The 21,888-nt window shown below is 43.7% G+C and overlaps 1 protein-coding gene across 3 annotated transcripts in view; it reads left to right on the top strand.

Annotated features, from left to right (window-relative positions):
• Window positions 1–713: 713 nt before the first annotated feature.
• The window catches only part of fgd5a (FYVE, RhoGEF and PH domain containing 5a), a 54,273-nt gene continuing 33,098 nt past the window's right edge, over window positions 714–21,888 (top strand). For all 3 annotated transcript variants that reach the window (XM_084062537.1, XM_084062536.1, XM_084062538.1), the window contains exons 1-4: window positions 714–971; window positions 4,640–7,442; window positions 19,182–19,299; window positions 21,117–21,175. In XM_084062537.1, coding sequence (XP_083918663.1) covers window positions 962–971; window positions 4,640–7,442; window positions 19,182–19,299; window positions 21,117–21,175 — 2,990 coding nt within the window. In that variant the 5' untranslated portion in view covers window positions 714–961. The remainder of the gene's footprint in view (window positions 972–4,639; window positions 7,443–19,181; window positions 19,300–21,116; window positions 21,176–21,888) is intronic.

Here is a 21,888-nt window from a genome sequence, read left to right as displayed (position 1 = left end):
CTTTATGTTTACATTGCGAAAACACAAGATTTTAGATGGAAAAGTGATGCATTCATATAATAATAATAATCACACATCATTTAATTTGAATATGTTCATCGGTCCTAGACCTAGGCTACTCAGTGTGAGTGTGGGATTATTAGCCTCACCAGGGAGCGTGAAGGAACACCTCCCGTCTCCTCACAGACAGCGTTGCCATGTCTGCTTATTATAAGCTATACTTTGGGCTTGTTTTTCTGTAAAGTTGCTTGCAAATTTTTGTTGTGGTTACGGGTTGCAGTTTTTGGGCTTGTTCCTAAAGTGTAGTTGCTTATTTGAGCTCTGCTTCCTAATGCTGTTTAATTAAAACAGTGGTTCTCAAACATTTTCATGTCAAGGACCCCCAAATTAATGTATTTGTCCTCGCCCCCCCCCGGGCCATCTAAAAAATATGTTGTGCCAGGGACCCCTGTGCCAGATTTGTGTTAATCTGGTAATAAATGCTTAAAAAAATATCCAAAATGTTTTTCAAGATTATCTTTGGAAAATAGTAGATGCATAATATGAGCACTTTAAACCTAGGTTTAAAGTGCTCATGTGGCTTCTTTTTGTGCTTGTTTTCATAAACCAGGTTGCTTATTTATATCGCAGAATCTGGCAACACTGCTCCCGTCTCCTCACAGATGCTGCCAGCAGCGCAGCGCATCAGTCTGAGTCCACAGACACACATGACCGTCCGCTGGACACAGCAACACTCTGTCTGAACAACAACCAGATCGGAGTGTTCTTCAAGAAGTAGCCCTTTAGTTGGGGGAAAACGGGACTTTGAGGTGTTGTTGTTATTGTTTTTTTTGTTTTTTTAGTTTTTTTATCAACTATATTTTGTGCGCAATGTGTTTGTTGGACTAAGTTTCACGTGCAGCACAGTGGAGCCGAAATGATGTGGAGAACTATCGGTTGCCATGGTGGATGATGTTCCAAGATGAATGCAGGTGCGTAATTAAATAACAGCTAATAGCCTTCACTTCATTCATGTTTAATGTACAACAAAGCGACCTTTAAAAAAACAGCAATGAGAGAAAGAGACAGTATAGGCTACTAGAAATGTGTACAATAAATAATCAAAAGAAAACCAATATTGTTCCTTTTGAAAATATGGTCCATTTGTTTTAATTGCCAAGTGTGGTCCAAATGAGTTTAATTGGCAACTCAAAGCAGAAGTATTTGATTGATTGATTGATTGAATACTTTATTAACAGTTTGCCAAAAAAAAAAAAAAGCACAGAAGTACAGTTCCATACAAAAGGATGCTAAAAGGATTAAACCCAAAAAATCGCTATGGCTTGTTTCCATTGGGGTCCTGTGTACTCAATTCATCAAAACATTTAATGACAAACGAATATACAATAATATGCAAAAACATCATATAAACGAGTATTTCAATATTTCAAAAAAGAATAATATGTACAGTAAACAGTTGGGGGTGGGGGGGCATTTCTGTTGATAAGCTTTATGTTAAGTATAATGTTACTTTATTTAAGCTATAATACACTATCTTGTCTAGACTACTATATTAACATGAACAACTAATCAACATAGGATATTACTGTCAGTCCTCAGTGCAATGTATGTGGGACTAGATTTGACCTGTAGCCTTGGATCAAGACTATCATAGATGTATTTGATTGAGTCTGACTTTTGCTTTCATAAAGCAAACGATCAAATACATCTATGATAGTCTTCTTGATCCAAGGAGAGATTTGACCCTTTCACATACATTGTACATTAGCCCTACACTTGCTTGTCATTATAGTTTTCCACTAGGAAATTGTTCAGTGTAGAACTGGACTTAAGCCATGTCTTTGAAACAGCTCAAAAATGTGGTGCTGGCTACACAAATGGCATGGCATGCAAAGCAAGTGTAATGTACAGTAACAATATGAATCTACTAAATAACCTTATACAATTGAGCCCTTGATGCCAGCATTTCTGTACATTGTTGTTCTATGACAGATTGTAATGAAATATTGTGCCTTGCTCCTTACAGTTTGCATGATATGGTATTTGTCAAGATCTGTGTTGTTCCTTAAGTCCAACTCTATAGCCTATAGCCCTGCCACTTTGGCTTGTTGGTTTATTGTTATGGGTTGATGGGTGACATTTTCATGATCAGCACGCAGTGTGAAATCACATCCTGTGAGCTTGGCACAGTCAAGGTCCCCAGTATCTCTTCCTTTGTTTTGTGTGTGTGTTTTTTTTCTTCTAAAACCTCTTGTTTTTAATTGAATTCTTGTTGCATAATTCATATCCTGTTGTTCGCAGTTTGGTACAGACTGGGGCTCTTGTGTTCTCTCGCCATGTTTTATTGTTCGTTTGACGTATACTCAAAGGACCTTTTCAGCAAAAGTGTGTGTGTGTGTATGTGTGTGTGTGTGTGTGTGTGTGTGTGTGTGTGTGTGTGTGTGTGTGTGTGTGTGTGTGTGTGTGTGTGTGTGTGTGTGTGTGTGCGCGCATGTTTTCGTGAGAATCGGGGAAGAATGACAAGAAGGAAGTCCATTTGTGTTGTGAAAATGTGTGCTCCTGGAGGGGTTCATGGAGGAGTGAGGACTGAGAGTGTTGTTAACGTCCTTCCCCCCAATGGACAGGCATCCTGTGTGGAGTTCTTCAAGAAGAAGGGCCTGCTGAATATGTGTGTGTGGCTGGAACTGGAATGGAATGTCATTTCCAGGCGTAGAATGCAGTGATGTTGAATGAGATGATGGGTATACACAACACAATATACAGTATATATATTCAGGGTACGGTCAGTGTGTGTAGTCTGGGTACTACATGGGCATAAACAGTATAGGCTACTGAAGCAAGACTCGGATAGAAGTGAATGATAAAGTAAGTGGTGTGTGTGTGTGTGTGTGTGTGTGTGTGTGTGTGTGTGTGTGTGTGTGTGCGTGCGTGCGTGCGTGCGTGCGTGCGTGCGTGCGTGCGTGCGTGCGTGCGTGCGTGCGTGCGTGCGTGCGTGCGTGCGTGCGTGCGTGCGTGCGTGCGTGGAATGAACATATATTTGTGGTACTGTATGAGGAGAGACACAGAGGGAGAGAGTTGCGATGGGACATAATCGGCAGTATCGTTTATTGCGATCAATAATCATATCGTGGAGATTTTAATTTATCGTGAAATTGTACTTTGTCATACACTGGACCTATTTGGACCACGTTTTTCCATCAACACCAAATTTGTATTGATTGATTGATTATTTTATTTTCCTGTCCTGCGCACAAAGTGGCCAAATCTCTTCGCCAAAAGCCAGTACAAAGCTTGTATTTTGGGATTTTGGCCAATGTTACCTCCAGATTATGGATGCTGGGGTTCAAGTGGTTATTATCGCGATAATATTGTTAATCGCAGTTATTTTGGCCACAATAAATCATGAGATGAAATGTTCATATTGTTGCTGTCGGGTGGAAACCTGTAACTGTAACCAAAACTGTAACCTTTTCTAGATTCAAATTCAAAACTATCAAAAATATCAGATCTACATCTGAAAACGCGCTTGCGGATCTGCTATTTTTGATACTTTTGTGTGACACTATAGTATGATCACGTAGGGCATTAATTTACGAAAAAACACAAAAAGTTACGATATGGAGATTTCTGCCCGACAGCAACGATATGGTCCCATCCCTGGAGGAGAGAAAGAGAAGGGAGAGAGAGAGAGAGTCACACACACACACACACACACACACACACACACACACACACACACACACACACACACACACACACACACACACACACACACACACACACACACACACACACACACACACACACACACACACACACACAGATAGCCCAGAGTGCACACAGGGTTTAATAGGATGTGCGTCAGGGGCAGGTACTAAATAACAGGAAGAGACCAGGGGTGTATACGTTTGGTTAAGTACGGGTGTGTTTCATGACAATGCTAAGGCTCATAATCAACTCCGTTGAAAGACTTTGACCATTTTTAATAGCACACTGGTGTTCTTCTGCGTTGAGAAAAAAAAAACACCATTTCAAATCAAAATGATGAGATCACCCGGATGTTCTCAAACTGGGTCAAAAATCTGCACATATTAGGATGCCTACAGTTACAGTGTTGGGTTGTGTAATCAATCATAATATATAAATACACAAATCAATGACATTGACATTTACAGCAGGTGAGGAATTTATTGGACTGGACTGACAAACAACAATGGTGTTGCGTAATGATCAGCCACTCATAACAGTGGTAGGGGGTTTAATCCTGCCTCTAAAAGTTTCAAGCCCTTGTGTGTGCGTCCAACCTGTATGGTACATGTCGTATTCCAGACAGGGAGATGTTATTGTTCCTCCTCTGAGTTCCCTGTGTGGCTCTGTTGTTTTTCCTGCAGATAATGTCCCCTACAGCAGTCTGCATGTCACTGACTCTTACACAAGGCTACTGCCTTCCTTTTCACTCACTGTAGAAAAACAAGACCTGGACTTAACTCCATCCATGCCTTTTGTCTATCCATGTGTGTAAGCTTTGGTATTCATGAAACAAAAAAAAATCAAAAGCAACATTTAGCTGGGTTTTACACTTACAGTTGTTATTTTTTGAAGCGTATCTAACTGTCCTTCTTTTTGTTGCCCTCTGCAGATTTTCAGAATCCACTACAAATTCCTCGACCGAAAATCCACAGTCATCTGACCATCACGGTGCAGTCCAAGCTGATGTCAAAGCCTTGTCCCCCTGCCCGTGGTCCCAAGCCTCCTGTCGCCCCCAAACCCAGACCTCTGTCTGAACTTCACCTGCAGGGGGAGCCCTGTCCCCCACCCAGCCTCAGCAACGGTGACCTGTCCCATTCGGAGGATGAGGCCGAAGACCTCCCTGAGATGGCCGAGGGCTTGCAGGAGGAGGGACACGAGGCAGAAGATGAACCCGATGACACTGGGATGGGAGACAACGACAATGACAGTTGTGAAAATCTAATAAAAGGAGAGATCGTGGAGGAGGAAGAGGGAGAGGTATTGAGTAATTCTGCTGAAACAGACAGCATCGGCTCGGTGGACACGGTCAGAGCAGTTGATGGAATTATTACTGATGCTACAGACCAACAAAACGCTGAGGAGGATCTGAATCTACCAGAGGGTGAAAATGACACTACCTTAAAGTGCAATGATGAGGCAGATAATTACAATACAATATCACTTTCATCTCCTCAGAAAGAAACTGAAGATGAAGCAAGGAAACAGGATGAAGAAGTGGTGCAACAGAATGTCACTGGAGAGACTGACACAGCTGAGGACCTAGATGAATGTGTAAAAGAGCAAGGCACTGATCAATGTCCTTTGTTCGGGCAGTGTGCTAAAGACAATGACGATAGCCTTGATGAGGACAGTGCACTAGGTGAAGCTGCTTTGCCACGTGAATTGACAACAGGCGAGGAAGCAAGAGGATTCGCGCTTGGGGCACGCTTCTGCATGCTTCCGACCGTGTGTGAGGAGTATCCTTATGACTTGGTTGGCCCCACAGATGACGCCAGTGACACATGTGAGTCATGTGACCCTAATGAGATGGGAGACACAGAGGTGTGGCAGCCGGAGAGAGCCACAAAGGATCCGTCGGGGCGTTTTCGTTTCACAGCCAGTACAGAGGATGTGTTTGGGCCTTATGCTGTCATTGAGGCACTGCCAGAGGATAGGACCTGCACCGCTGACCCAGAGTGGTTAGAAGATGACAGCTGTGCCAAAGCTTCACTCAAGCTAGAGCCTGCTGGCACGTCCAACCAAGAGCCTTTCTACGTGTCGTCAGACGATGTAGACAAGCTAGAAGATAAAAGAGCCTTCTCAGGGGAGGCTGAGGTTCAAGATGACAGTGGGGAGTCCAGTGAGCCCAAGCTATCTGCAAAGGACAATGAGTCAGTGGATGAGTATGCAGACATAGACGACTCATTCTGCCCAGAGGCAGATGACCTCCAGCAGCTTGAGTGTGTTTCATCAGAGGACTATGTCGAGATCGGGGATGAGGAGGATGAGGATGAAGACCAGGATAAGAAACGGATTAAAGGAAAGAGCGTGAAAGTGAGAACAGCCAAGCGGGAGCAGGCTTTTCACAGCCAGAGGAACAGCTGTCAGCCTAGGCTCAGGCTGTGCAACATTACCGTGCCGTCAGACCTGGACCTGGGCCGCACCACAGAACTCACCAACAGGGTGGTCTTTGCCCACACCACTGAGGCCTTCGAAGAAGATATCGAAGAGCTGGACTGCCACATTGTGCCTTATTATGACGAAACAGACTCAGACAGCAGTGAGCATATATACGAAGAGGCTGGCTTTGACTCAGAGGGAGAAAACTTTGTGTCCCTGGACCGCAAGACCATTGTGACGCGATCGCGTTCCTACTCTGGAAAGTTTTCCGGCTATGTTCCCGAAACAGTCCCAGAGGAGACCGGGACGGAGTACCAGACTCATGACTACTGCACCGTGGCCTTGGATCAGAATGGCGAACCTCTCAAGCGTCCAGAACAGCAGGAGGTCAACCGCTTGATCCCGTCTTTGAAACCTCGTCGTTTTCTGTTATACTCGCGTTCTGCGGAAGGGCCGGAATTGTCAATGATCAGCCCCACAGGGATTGACGAGGTCAGGATGAAGGGAAAAGATGACACCAGGTCTCTGCCGTGTGTCATATCCTCTTCCGGGAGCTTCTCCCAGCGTAGCCATCAGTCGTCCAGTGGTGTCTCCACGCCGACCTCTCTGGTGGACATACCACCGCCGTTTGAGCTGGCATACATCACAAAGAGGCCTGTCACCAAGAGTTCCCCATCATTGCTAATCCAGCACGAAACCACCGATAAACCCAAGAAGAAGACATCCTCGTTCAAGCGCTTCCTGGCCCTGAAGTTCAAGAGGAAAACAGAATCAAAGGGTTTCAGTGACGGTAGTGTTCGCTCGTCACGTTCGTCCTCCGAGTCGAGTCACCACGGCCCGGTGAGAGTCATAGAGTTGGACCGTAAGAGTACCAGCTCCCCTCAGCTGCAGTCACGCATGGTGAACCCCCAGCAGCGTCTACCGGACTTGCCCAGCGCCTTCATCTTCTACAAAGACCGGCAAAAGAGGAAAGGCGACCTGAAAGCCTATAGCGGCCGAGGCGTGTCCAGGGGCGAGTCTTTCGAAGAGCGCACTCGTCGCCCGCTCATGCCCCTTCCCCTGACCAAGCCACGCTCCATCTCCTTCCCCAGCGCGGACACGTCCGATTATGAGAACATCCCTGCCATGAGCTCTGACTATGAGAACATCCAGATCCCAGGCCGGCCCACCAGAGCCGTGACGGTCACCGAGTTCTTTGAGGACCCGAACCGCATGACGATTCCCTCCAACGAGAATGACGGCTACGTGGACATGAACAGCTTCCCTGGGATTGACAGCAAACCCCAGTCGCCTAAAGAAGAGGAGACCGAAAGGTAGGATAATGAACCACCTAACCCTATAGGCTACACTTAGAAGTACAACGAATTGCACAAATAGCCGTTTTACAAGCTCACAACATGTCACAGTGTGACGCATTTTGAACTTGTAGATCTGTCATTTTTGCTATTTAAAAACAAATGGTTTCAAATATTTTGAAATGCCTATAATGACATGTCCATAATACCTGTAGTGATGAAGGTTGAAAGTAGTTAAATGTACTTTGTGTCTATTATTCATACATTGCAATACAGTGTTAATCGAACTCTGAGAGTATGAAAATTGACCCATTTTACACTCTCATAGTTAGATTAACTCTCCGGATTACCGGCCATGATCCATGGATTTTTGTTGTGCTTGTGCTTCAAACTAGTCGATATTCATTATTAGTGAGAAAATATGACATGTTTCATGTACTCCGGAAGAATACAACCACTGTGGTGATATTAGTCATCAGTGGAACTGGGTTAGGCCCATGTCTCATCACTTCAAAAGAGAAGTCTCCAGACAGTCGAGCCCACTTGACAGATAGTCTTTTAGACTGTAGCTCAGATGAAACAGCAGGCACCTGGTTGAATAGAGTGTGATGAGATGAACAGCATGCTGCAGCAAGCATCACTGGCTTTGGGAAGATGGACAATGCTTGTGGGAGAGCTTATGCCTGTTTCCCATTCAGCTATTAGAGGTCGCATCTGGAGCTGCTACTTGTCTGAGAGGGTAAAGAACAGCTCAAGTGGTTAAGTGGAGTACAGGTTTGTTCACAAGAGAATTCTGCATGTCATTATCAGCTGCAATTAAATGTGAGAAAGTAGGGGGGGGGGGGCGTGAAAGGTGAAGACGGAGAATTGTTTTATTCTTTTTTTTGCTCCAATACATTGGAAGGCAGGGAAATGAAAGGGAGACAGTAAGGGGATGGATTTCTTAAAACACAATGTGAAAGAAAAGAATAATGGATACAGACGTAAAACAAGGAGAATAGAAGCGATGTGGGATATATAGCAGGGAGAGTAAGAGCAGTTCTGGTGTAATTGCTCTCTTGTACCTGACACTTGTGGTTAAGTTTAGGAGGGCTTTCATTAAAGTAGCTCTCTCCCGAGTCCTTCTCCTTCATTGGACCCTGGAGGGGGCGGTGGGATTTACTGCAGTGTGTGATAGAGTGAGGAAACACCGGCACTGGCTGGTACCAAATGAACCTGGCCTGGGCCACTGTATTTCAGCCACTAGGGCCTGGCCCCAGTAGTCTTAATAAAAACACATGTGTTACAGTCAAATGTGCACAGTCAAAATGACAAGCCGTTACTCTAACAACTATAGATGATCATTTTGTGCCACGATGCCTCGGCATAAAATCATTTCTTATTTCCTGTGGTGCTATTTGCTGTTTCGTCCACGTGCAGTTAACTGTAATTTGTTGCAATGTATTTTTATTGTTTTGTGTCCGATTTTATTTAGAGGGCCAAGAAAGCGTGGCGAGATATGATGTGTATTGGATCTTGTGTACTGTAGAAGTGGATACAGCTTATTGTTCCTATAATTTTTCCACATAAACATCAAGCCTGTTGTGATTTTCGCCGCAGGCCTGCTGTGCTTTACATCAGTATTTTTTCCTCTTACGTCTAGTGTACTTTAAGGTAACACGTTTGAAAGCTCCTCCATTTCCCAGACAATGGCCCCTCAGAGCAGGCTCTTTTTCTCCCAGTGACGTTATCGATCGTCTTATTGTGTGGCGCAGGTCTCAGCCCTCAAACCACTCGCATCCTATCTGTCCTGTCACCTCGCCTCCGCCACATTCCCCAGGAGATTCTGGCCCCCTCTTGCTCTGGTATCTCTGTGTACATGTGTGTGCTGGTTGGGGGGGGGGGGGGGGTGTGTGTGTGTGTATATGTCGATGCTTGTGCATTTGTGTGTACGTACGCGTACACGCACTCGTGCGCATGCGCGTGCATCCTCTTTCTAAACCCCAAAAGGCAAAGGCCTTGTCATTGTCACTGTCCAGTGTCCAAGTCTGCTGATGGCAGTGATTTATTGAGAACTTATTCCACAGTCAACACTCCGGCCCGCGGAGAGAATCCGCATCATTGTGGATCGCAGAATGACTGCATCGAACAAACAAGTATACGTAGCATTCCTACAAAAGCAGACGACCTGTTCCAGTGAACTCCAAAAGCCCCTATGGCATAGGTTTGGGTTTGTTTCTCTTGCAGTGATTAATGTATAGCATGGTTGGAACACTGCTTCAACATATATAGACTCAGACTGTAGGCCGGGCAAAGAGACAAATATTCATTAACAAGCCAACAGTGGCTACCATAGGTAAAGACAGAAATTATTCATCCCAGGCCAAGTAAAGACATTGCTAATGAGTGTGGGTGTGCACATGGAAGTGTGTGTGTGTGTGTGTGTGTGTGTGTGTGTGTGTGTGTGTGTGTGTGTGTGTGTGTGTGTGTGTGTGTGTGTGTGTGTGCGCGCGCGCGCGTGCGCGCACGTGCGCGCACGTGCGTGCGTGTGCCTGTGATGTATTTCTGTGCTGCTTTACCGAAGGGGGGAGACTCTAAACATAATGTTGTCTCAGCAGTATTGTCCATGTTCAGAAGAGAGCTTCAGAGAAGAAAGCCAAGGCTTTGTGTCTCTGTTATTCAGAGAACATTCAGCATTCTTTGCGATCAGTCAAAGCAATTCCAGGTGGACCAATCACACAAACATACACAACACACTGTAACGGAATGTTGTGCCGGGACGCTGCATGCTAAGCTACACCAGAAAGATTTAACACAGCAGTTTAAAGTGAACTTCTGGCCTCAAAGCCCTTTAAAACAAGTCCTCTGCTCGTTACGCTAGCGTTAGTTGTGGTGAGGAAGCCATCTTCTTAACCCATTAAAACCGGCAAAGCATTCTGTGTCATTTTAGATTTTAGCTATATATCTTTTTTCGGAAAACCTCTTAGGATTTAGAACAGTGGTTCTCAAAAATAGAAGATACAAGCTCACAGCGTGTCACTTCGTGCCACGCTGCGAGCTTGTACATCTGCTATTTGTAGAATCGGCCTCAGGTCTTTTAATGGGTTAAAGTGGACCTCTGCTCCATGTAAGGCCACAAAGCCCTTTAAAACAAGTCCTCTGCTCATTACGCTAGCGTTAGTTGTGGTGAGGAGGCCATCTTAACCCATTAAAACCGGGAAAGAATTCTGTGTCATTTTAGATTTTAGCTATATAGTTTTTTCAGAAAACTCTTTGGATTTAGAACAGTCGTTAGCAGAACGACTGTTCTGCTAAATAGCAGCTTGTACATCTGCTATTTTCTTTTTTGAAACATTGAAAAATCTTGAAAGTGTTAAATATTTTAACATAAATATTCTCTTCTGGGGGTCTCTGGCACGAAACATTTTCAGATGGAGGGCTCTGCAGCCAAATACTAAATCACTCTGGGGGTCCTTGAAGTTTGAGAACTACTGCTTTAGGCATTTGTAGAATCGGCCTCGGGTCCTTTAATGGGTCTTGCGCTCGTTACGTTGTAGCGTTAGTTGTGGTGAGGACGCCATCTTAAAGTGCGTTGCTGCGCTGGGTGGTGGCCGTGTGCGGCGAGGTGGCGAGCAGGGTGTGCCACTGGCCTGCCAGGCCCCGTGCCAGGCGCTCCGGGGTCATTGCCAGGTCGTCCCCGGGGAGGAAGTGTCCTGCCTAGGAGCTTCCCACCCGCCTGTTTACAGGAAATGCAGGACAAGGGCGGAGGGGCTGGCGGGAGGCTGGGAGGTGGAGACAGAGGCAAGAGGATGGAGTGTAGAGGAGTCGGGGGGGGGGGGGGAGAAGACAGAGGGTCATCGGGGCAGGGTGGAGGTTCCCAGACTCCCCCTGGAACAACAAGGCGAGGTGTGGCACTGTGAGGAATGCCAGGTCTGTTGCTTAGGCTTGTCAGGGAGTGACTGCGGTGTGTTGCACTGCTTACATACAGTATGACATACATAAGTTGTCAAGTTGTTGATATACAGTATAAGTAAGTAACCCCTGCCATGAAATGCTCGTTTGAAATGGTGAAAATAGACAATGTACAAGCTCACAACGTGTCACATCGCAACACGTTGTGAGCTTGTAGATCGGCTATTTTCACCACACGAGACCGTTGTACAAAAAGTATAAAATGGGGTTTAAGTGGTTAAGGATGTTAAATCTCTTCACAGCAAAATCCTGAATGTTAGTTTAACTCTAGACCCATAGAGGTCCAATTAAACGAACACTCCAGACTTTGCTGTGTATATTTGTTATTGTTACGTTGAAGAAGCGACTAATAATAAGTCAGAAAGCATGTAGAAGTAAAGGCGCTGTCGGCTATTTGGCCCTGAGGTAGCCTACAAGAAGCCTGTCGGCATATTGCGTTGTTATTGCAGTAACAAAAAGCACTGCTCAGTGTTGCCATGTCTACTTATTATAAGCGACTTTGAGCTTGTTTGTAAAGTTGCTTGTAAATGTTGGTAGTTGCGGGTTGCGTTTTTTGGGCTTGTTTTTAAAGTGTAGATATTTGGGTTTGCTTCCATGTTTTTATTATTGTTTGAACCATTTCTCAAACGAAGGATGCCCAAATGTATGTATTTTTCCAAATATTTCACTTTTTAAAGTAGCAGATCTACAAGCTTGTAAATCGGCTATTTTCAAATAGCCAATGTATTCTTTTGGGCTTGTTTTCATAGACCTGGCTGCTTATTTCTCTAACAGGCAACAGTGGCACTGCTCCATCGCGTCCTAGTGAGGGCAGTGTGACAGGCAGGGTGCCTGTCACATTTGCCCGCCACTCATTACAGCACTGTCACAACAACAGCCATAGGCTACATAATAACTGTCATCAAAAAACTGTAGCGAACAACAACAATTTCAAGCTGCTCCCCAGTCTCTTAATCCCCTCCAACAACATCCCAATGGTCGATGCTGAGGAGACTAATGAACCTATTCCCGCCGCACGAACAAATTTCCTGTAATGGCGCCATAAGCCATTAGAAGAGGATAAGGGCCTTTCTGATTGCACCTAATATGTGTTTTAATACTCAATGTTTAGCTCAATTGAATTACATATTACAAGCACCATCAAATTCCCCCGCAAATGGGCAGCATATCAGTCTTCTGGAGAGGAAAAGTCATTGTATGACACGGTAGATTTGACTCTGAGGTATTATAGAAGAGGTTTGTGTTTGCCTGGCATAATGGTGTTGCCTTAATGGGCTTGTTAACTGCCCAACGTATTGCTCATATTATTACCAGCTTTGCAAATGGGAAGATTAGAGGAAGCTGATTGGACCAACATGCAGAAGCCATATTTGAGTGGGATAATAATAATAATAACATTGGTATATATGAGAAATGATGACGCTGGCTAAATGGAGAAACCCTTTTATGCACCGTACTGTATGAATGTGGAAATTGTTTCTGTTTACGATGGTTTGTCAGCTTCTGCGTTCTACTGTGGTATGTATCAACATAAATTGTCTTGGATCTCCATCTATGTAGATGTATCCCAACACTGTAAAAGCCTCAGTGTTGATTCAACTCAGAGGGTGAAAAGATCGGATAATGTAAATGGATAGATGCACATGGGAATGGCATGGCATCAATGTGGATCTCGGACTTCATGTGAACATCCTGTGACGTCAGTCATGTCGTCGCTGTCGACCTCTTATCTCCATATTTTAACTTTTTGTGTTTTTGAGCGGTGTAGCCGCTCCTATAAGTGGGTTTGGACCCATCCGTAGCGAAAGTTTTTCTTTCCGTCGTGAAAATGTGTCTTTCGCTGTACTGTGATTAGCTGATTGGTATTCAGACCCTTTGCTCAGTACTGTGATTGGCTAGCGAGACGCATGACGAAATTAATAACTCATAAATAGCACCACTCACTTAAAAAAAAATACTTTTTTTTAAGTGAGCTTCCATCACTGTGATGACCACTGTTGTTTTTAAATAGCACCGCTCACTTCACACTGGGTGTGATTTCTTAGTAAATTAATGCCCTACTTGATCTTACTACAGCGTCACACAAATGTATGAAAAGTAGCAGATCTGCAAGCTAGAAACGCTGTGCGAAGCGACGTGTTTTGGCAAGGTTTCATACCGATCACAACGGCCCCATTGACTTCCAGTATAAAATGTAAGTTATTTCAAAACACATAAATCATACAGTATGTGAATTAAAATGAAAGCTGATCACTCCAGCGGTTTGCAAGATTACCTCCAGCTGTGGGGTGAGCAGTCCCAGGTATAGACAAAAGGGTGAAAGTTTGAAGGTGAGAATTCGACAAGGTTAAACACCCACACTAAGTGGGTGTCTAAAGCAAATCCCCTTTTTCACATTTTGGTCAATGAGAGATTAACCACTTAAACCCTCTAGTCTTAGTGAAACAATTGTCCCTCAGAGCGCTTTTTTTCTGTCGGCACCAAATCTCATCGCCCCAAAATAGCAGATCTACAAGCTCAAAACGCGCCCGCCACATTTTGAGCTTGTAGATCTGCATTTATTTGCCGAACGTTCCCCCCGGACTAGGCATGCTGAGTTAGGGTTAGTTAAGCTGTTGAAAATGGGGATGAGTTGAGAGAACTGTTCTTTTCTTTTCCCACCATCACCTGGCAGACCCACTCAGGCTGACCTGGTCTCTCTGGGGGACAGAGGAGAGAGAGGTCGACAATGAGCAATGGCCACGAGGTGCGTCCTTAAGTCCATCTAATAGGCCAAAGGGGTGTGTGTGTGTGTGTGTGTGTGTGTGTGTGTGTGTGTGTGTGTGTGTGTGTGTGTGTGTGTGTGTGTGTGTGTGTGTGTGTGTGTGTGTGTGTGTGTGTGCGCGAGTGTGTGTGTATCTTCAGCCTCATGAAGGATGAGTGTGCCGGAGTGAAGATGAGTCCAGCTGGGAATCTGTTTAACCTTTGGTTGTAGGAGAGGCTGCTAATAGTCTACAACTATCTTCACACACCAGCAGTCAATACAAACACTCATTATGAGGCAGTGTGTGTTTGTCAGGCCTGGAAGACAGAGGGTCTGTATGTGTATGTGTGTGTGTGTGTGTGTGTGTGTGTGTGTGTGTGTGTGTGTGTGTGTGTGTGTGCGTGTGCGTGTGCGTGTGCGTGTGCGTGTCTGTGCGTGTGTGTGTGTGGGTGTGTGTGTATTTGTGCAACATTCTTAGATGTTGTGCATGTTCTGCATTATGAAACAGTGAGAGAATGTTTTGAGTGTGAAACGAGGATCAGAAGCAGTGGTGGAAAGTAACTAAGTACATTTACTCAAGTACTGTACTTACAGTAAGTAAGTGCAATTCTGAGGTATTTTTTACTTTACTTACATTTTTCAATACTTCGACTCTCAAATATTGTACTTTTCCTCCCCAATTTAATCATTATGTCAATTAATTCCCCCCCCCACACACATTTCTGTGTGTTGTCACTGCTGTTTTATCCTACTGACTCACCTGCCAGTGAGGAGCCTCCACTGGGAGGACGTAGAGCCTCCATCCTACTCCAGCCCGAGCGCCACCCGAGCACCCTGCAAATATTTAACTTTTTTACTCCATTACAATTATTAGACAACTTTAGTTACTAGTTACTTTTTAGATTTTCACATGTTAATACAAAACTTACATTAATCACTCAAATGCTCTTTAATACATACTGCAGAGGCTATTCGAAAATAGCTGAGCTGCAAGCTCACAACATGACACGTAACATGACTTTGTGTTCTTTTCACAATGTTTTCGGGTCAGCAAGCCACCTCCCCACAACAGCATACGTTTTCTTTTATGGTTGGACGTCACTCTGTGCTTGCTGCATGTATTGTAATCGTTGCTGTTGGGCAGAAACCTCTCATTTCCATGTTATAACCTTTTATTATTTATGGTAAATGAATGCCCTACCTTGTCATACTACAGTATCACACAAAAGTAGCAAAGATAGACGATCTACAAGCTCAAAACGCGTCACGATGCGGCACGTTTTGAGCCTGTAGATCAGCTATTTTTGCATTTGAATCCTGGAGAAGTAACAGTTTTGGACATATGAGGTTTCCACCCGACAGCGACGGTATGTGTCCAAAGATGACATCAGACATTGGGGTGTGTTCCTGGCTGTGCAACAGCCAGTTGTTCCCATGGAGAACCTCTTGACTTCTGCTATTATCTCTCTATCTCCTTCTTAGCTTGTAGGAAAGCATTCAATGATATATAATGTTACATTAAATGTAATTCATTGTTATAACATTATACACACATTTGGCCATTTCCCTGATTTCCTTTTGGTTTGAGGTTATATGTATCACACACGTTAAACTTAAAACTTAAAAAACATCGGTTGAATACTGCAGAGGTCCCAAGCGATTTGGGGGGGCTTGCTGTATGTGTGTGTGTCTGTGTGTTTTAAGGCTGTTGGTGGCCCTCAGAGTAGATGCCGGGGAGTTCGCCAAATTCCATCCTGTACAATCCAAATTCCATCCTGTACAATCCTTCCATCCTCACAATCTCGCCGTTGGATTCAGAATGTGAGAAAAAAACATGTATTCCAGGGTGACTGGTGGCTCAGCCAGTCAGTGCACAGGACCGGGTTTGATTCCGACCCCCGTCTTGTCTCTCCTCTCTCTCTGCCCTTGGTTTCTTGTCTCGTCTCCATATTGACCAGGTCACTTTGCTAGTCTAGGATGGCTCAAGGTAGAAGACAGAGTGCAACATCTGTCAATGGGTCTGATCTTTAAGATACCCAGAGGACCAGTGCCCAGATACCTGATACCAAACTACTTCTCTAGAGTGAGTGATGCCCATCATGGGCATAACACCAGAGGGAGATCATCTGACCTCGTTCCCCCAAAATTCGACTCAAACATGGGTAAAAAAGCATTCTACTATGATGCCACCAAAATGTGGACTGACCCTACCAAAACCCATTAAAGATCTCGACTCTCTACCCAAACTCAAAACTAACCTAAAATAATTGTTCTCAAAGTGATCATAGTTTAACTCTTTAACACCTTGATAGTAGAATCCTCAGACCCCCGCACCACCCATTTCTCTGTAAATATACCTTATGATTCTACTGAGCTTAATTCCATTATGTTTTGTATTTGTATTGTATTGTATCGTATTGTATTATGGGGCTTTTTGTGTTATAAGGATAAGGACAATTCCTTTTAACAGGTCGTTCATGAAAGTCCTTGCGGTCTTGTTTCCAATGTGTTATTTTATTAACACGATTATTAACAGTACAGGCAAAAACCTGTACTGTTAATAATCGTGTTGATAAAATAAATATTCATATTTATCAGTTAATCAAACCTATCAAAAAAGAAAATGCCACAAATAAATCTTAAACCATCGTTCCTTCAGCTGTCCTAATTGTGGAAATATGTCAGTGTTCTCTAGAACAATGGTTCTCAAAGTGTGGTTCAGGGACCCTCAGGGGTCCTTGAGAGGGGTCCTTGAGAGGGTTCCAAGGGGTTCCTAGCAAAATTGGTTAATATAGCATCAAAATCAGTTTAACCACGCTATTTTACACTTAGAAATAGCCGATCTACAAGCTCACGTTGCATGCAGATCGGCTATTTTCAAAAAAGTATAGAAACATTGGAAAAAGTTCTAGTATTTTTAAAACATTTTAACAACACAAAATCTTGTATGGGGGCCCTGGCACACAATATTTTCAGATGGGGGGTCTGCGGCCAAATAAGTATTAATTTGGGGGTCCTTGACATGAAAGGGTTTGAGAACGACTGCACTAGGATAATGAGCGGGCACTTTCTGGGCCACAGAAGGTTAATAGTGACCTCAGGTAGCGTTCAGGAGCATCAACCACAGAGCCAGACTACAACCAGCCCCCCGTCAGGCACAGCTGCATGCTCAGGGATTATACTGCCGTATGTACACAGCTGTACCATCTGCTTCAGATGGATGATGAGACTGGACCATGAAACAGATAGTCAGTGTCTGGCAGAAACCTTGTATTTGACTGAAATGCTAGGAATAGGAATAACCTCTTGAGACGTAGCATCTCGTTTTCGAGGGGGTCCGAGACACAATGATGTATACACATTTTAAACAAAATAGCTACTACAACAACCAAATCAACCAAACAATATCAAATATGACAAAACAAATAAACAAACAAGACAGATGACAGGATACAAATAACAACACAAACAAACAACAGGACACATAAAGCATTAAAAAAATAATTGATCATTAAATAAAGATCAGAAAGATCAATGTCATGAATGTCAAAAATATCATGATAGTATACAGTATATTTAGAGTAATTATTAAAGGTTAAATGTTAATGTTAATTCGGGTAACGGCAGAATAAACTAAATAGTGGTCTTCAAGAGACAAGAAGGTGGCCGCACACACTGGTAGCCAAAGTGCCAATATTTTATTATAGGACGCAGAGTAAACAAACCAACGTTTCGGCCCTGAAGAAGGCAGTTACCTGCCGAAACGTTGGTTTGTTTATTCTGCATCCGATAATAAAATATTGGCACTTTGGCTACCAGTGTGTGCGGCCACCTTCTTGTCTCTTGAAGACCACTGTTTAGTACAGTACATTAACCAGGTCCCATTCACTGGAAAACCCTGGAATGAAGAGTGGAAATATTCATTGAAAGAACAACACACACGGGCAAAATGGCACAAGGAAGTCGATTCTGGAAATAACTGCCTGGCATATTTTAGTCTCAAATGCTTATCCATACAAGCCTATTTAGTTGGTGTAAGCGATTATAACTCTTTGGTAATAGGGTAATAGATCAGAGACTCTTTCTATGTCAATAGCAGCATTGTGAGATATTTTCTACCTCTCTAGTTTTCCATTACTGGTGTGGTCAATATCGTCTCTGTCGGGTGGAAACCTCATGTCCAAAACTGTTGCTTTTCAGGATTCAAATTCAAAAATAGCAAAAGTAACAGATATACAAGCTCAGAACGAGTTGCTTTCCGCCACGTTTCAAGCTTGTGGATCTGCTACTTTTGATGCTGTTGTGTGACTCTGTAGTACGATCGAGTAAGGCATTAATTCACGAAAAAACACAAAAAGTTAGAATATGGAGATAAGAGGTTTCTGCCCGACAGCGACAATATAATACATTGTCCTTTTCCTGGAGAATGTATGAATTTGTGCCCCCCCCCCCTGTACTACATATTCCATTTATACAATACAGTGCAACATTTCTCTATGCAATTTCACGCAGTGCCATTAACCCATTAAGACCTGAGGCCGATTCTACAAATGTCTTCTAAATCATCAAACAGTTTTCTGAAAAAACGTATGTTGCTACAGTATCAGTACTTCTCAGACTATTTCATGTCAAGGATCCCCAAAAGTATATGTAATTGGCCGCGGACCCCCATCTCAAAATATGTTGTTCCAGGGACCCCCAGGAAGCAAAGATTTGAGTTACAAATCTTCGCTTTCAAAAAATATATATATATTCAAAGATTTGCACACATTTTCACGATATAAAAAAAAGCAGATCTACAAGCTCATCTGATCTGATCTGATCTCATAGCGCGGCACTCGGTGCCGTGCTATTAGCTTATATATCTGCTATTTTTGAATAGCCAAAGTATAAAATAATGGTTAAAGTGGTTACACACAGATGCGTTCCCGGTTTCAATGGTTTAAATGTGTGCCACAGTGCGGTGCATCTACTGTTACATATTCATGGCTGTGATGTCTCAGTGCCCATATCAAGGCTTTTCTTATTGAATTCATAATGTCTTTTTCATTTTCTTTCTGCAGTGCCTACACTGAGCCGTTCCCATTGAACCCAGTCACCGCCGGACTGTCAGCCGAGGAGGACCATGGGCGCACCTCAGAGGAAGAGGAGGGGGCCGCAGAGCAAGGTTATGATAGACAGGTCTGTTCAGATCACAATACGACATTTTTATTATCACGTCCTCTGCCTGCTGAGCCAAGTAGTCTGGTGAAATGGCCACGATGAGGAAAAGGAAACTGCCATATACAGCAATTCTGCTGGTGGTGGACAGTGGCTGGAAATTCTTTATTAATCCATTCAATCCGGGAAAGCATCTCTGTCATTTTAGATTTCTTTGGCTATTCAAAAATAGCAGATATACAAGCTCATAGCTATGAGCTTGTATATCTGCTATTTTTGAGCAAATCTGTGCAAATCTTTGAATATGTTTTTTAAAGCGAACATTTGTAACTCAAATCTTTGCTTCTGGTGGTCCCTGGCACAAAATATTTCTGTTCACATAAAAATATAGATTTCCAAAATGACAGCTCTACAAGCTCATAGCACAGCACTTGGTGCAGCGCTATGAGCTTGTATATCTGCTATTTTTGAATAGCCAAAGAAATCTACAATGACAGAGCTGCATTCCCGGATTGAATGGGTTAACACATGAACGCTGAATGTTGGTATGTAAGCATTTCAGAAAATGTACAATCTTTTCAGTGAGCTGTGGAACGGTCAAAGCTTTAGAATGTCTTTGAGACATGACGGGGACAGATCATTATTTTTCTATGAGGATTCATTACAAAAACTCATATTCAATCGTCGATCAGATCAAATTGTTAATTCCCATGACAGAATAATATGCATAGCATGTTATGTAGACAGATACCAGGTTCATTTGTAGACCTGGCATCCTACAGTTACAGTTTCAATGTACAGATTATAGATTGTTTTGACATTATACTGTTTAGACTGATTATAGGATTATTATTCTGACGTGGCCGGCACCACTATAAGGACTTTTGTGTGCGTAGCATTCTCGTGCACAGTGTTAGACTGATTCTAGGTGTTTGGTTTACAGATCCTAGATTACTATTTCGATGCATTTGATGTATTACCTCGTATTTTACCTTGATTACTGTAAATCGATTAAGAGCGTCTGCTGGGTTCAGGTCCTTACTTGTGTAATCTATGTGAATGTTTTTCCTGTGATTTACTTCCGCATTGTGCCTGTTAAAATCCCTCCTAATTCCTCCCGTCTTTCACACAATCGCAGGCGGCCATTTTACAGTAGCCCAGAGATGGACCCCACCCGTCCTCCCGCCACAATAATATCAGGCCTCGCTTCCATCATGTGACCCACACTTCCTTGTTTTCTTCTTCTTCTTCAAAAGAAAAAAACAATAAAAGAGCGAGGGAGAGTGGGGAGGAGGGGTGGGGGCTGGGTGTGAGAGACACTCCAGTAGGAACCAAGGAACAATTCCATTGGATGAAAGTGTGTTTTGGTCTCATTTTCAGGAAATGAGGATCAACATGCTATTAATGTTGTATTCGTGAAACGGTCTCAGATAGGAAAAGAAACAAACATTGACAAAGTACACGAGCCTTGCCGGTAAACCCCTAAATGGCTTCAATGTTATGTTTTAGGTCGTGGATGTTTTGAGGCCCGGTGATTAGCCTCTAAATCAATGGGCAGCGTTGTTGTCACTACGCACACGGCCTCTCATGCATAATGCATCCAAAATGTTCAAGTCCTGCATTTGAGAAAGCTTTCACGTCCCGGCCGCACTGTAATGAAATAATCAGTCTTATTTTGACAGCGCAAAAAAGGAAATTTCTTTTTCCTCAATCGCGTCGGCTGCCGCTTGGCTGTTCCTATTAATGTTTGAGTGGTACAAGTGCGCGCGGAGCCTCCTTTAGACATTAGCCAAGCTCATTCATCTCCTATGCTTTTCTTCCCTTGCCCTGTCACCCAGATTGATGGCAGATCCCGAGCCTTCTACGTCGCCAAGGAGCTTGTGGACTCCGAGCGAGGGTGAGTGTCTGTGCCAACGCATTTACCCTGCACGCTCTCCTCACTCTCACGCTGTGAGGACATGAGGTTTGGCTCCCCCCACCCTCGCTGCCTTTCTCTCTACTCTCAGTTTGCCCTCATGTCCGTTGGCCTATTCCTCACTCGCCCCCCCCCCCCCCCCCCCCCCCCCCCATCTTCTTTTCATCACTGTCGCCACTAACATATCGTTGCTGTCAGGCAGAAACCTCCTATCTCCATATTCTAACTTTTTTATTTTTTTCATAAATGAATGCCCTACTTGATCGTACTACAGCGTCACACAAAAGTATCAAAAGTAGCATGTATGCAAGCTCGAAACGCGGCGCGAAGTGGCACGTTTTGAGCTTGTAGATCTGCTACTTTTGATACTTCTGAATTTGAATCATGAAAAGTAAGAGGATATATGAGGTTTCCACCCGACAGAGATGATATCAAGCTACACGCACTGCGACTGATCTTCCGTAAGTCACGGAATATCAGCTTTACACTCAGCCACTGCCCCATGCCATTAACCAACATGTACGATTTCGATATATAAGCTCAGGTGTTGTAACGCGACACATTGTGAGCTTGTAGATCGCTATTTTCATGGAATGTTCACCCCATAACGGAGTCGCTAGGCTTCATGTAGCTAATTTGACATAAAGTCTAAATAACAAAGTAGCGGTCTTTGGCTAATGCTAATATCGTTAGAA

This window comes from Gymnoscopelus microlampas (assembly GCF_963454915.1).
Source record: "Gymnoscopelus microlampas genome assembly, chromosome: 7".
In the NCBI taxonomy this organism is placed as follows: Eukaryota; Metazoa; Chordata; class Actinopteri; order Myctophiformes; family Myctophidae; genus Gymnoscopelus; species Gymnoscopelus microlampas.
The sequence above is the reverse complement of the archived record's forward strand: the minus strand, read 5'-3'. Positions and strand labels throughout refer to the sequence as shown.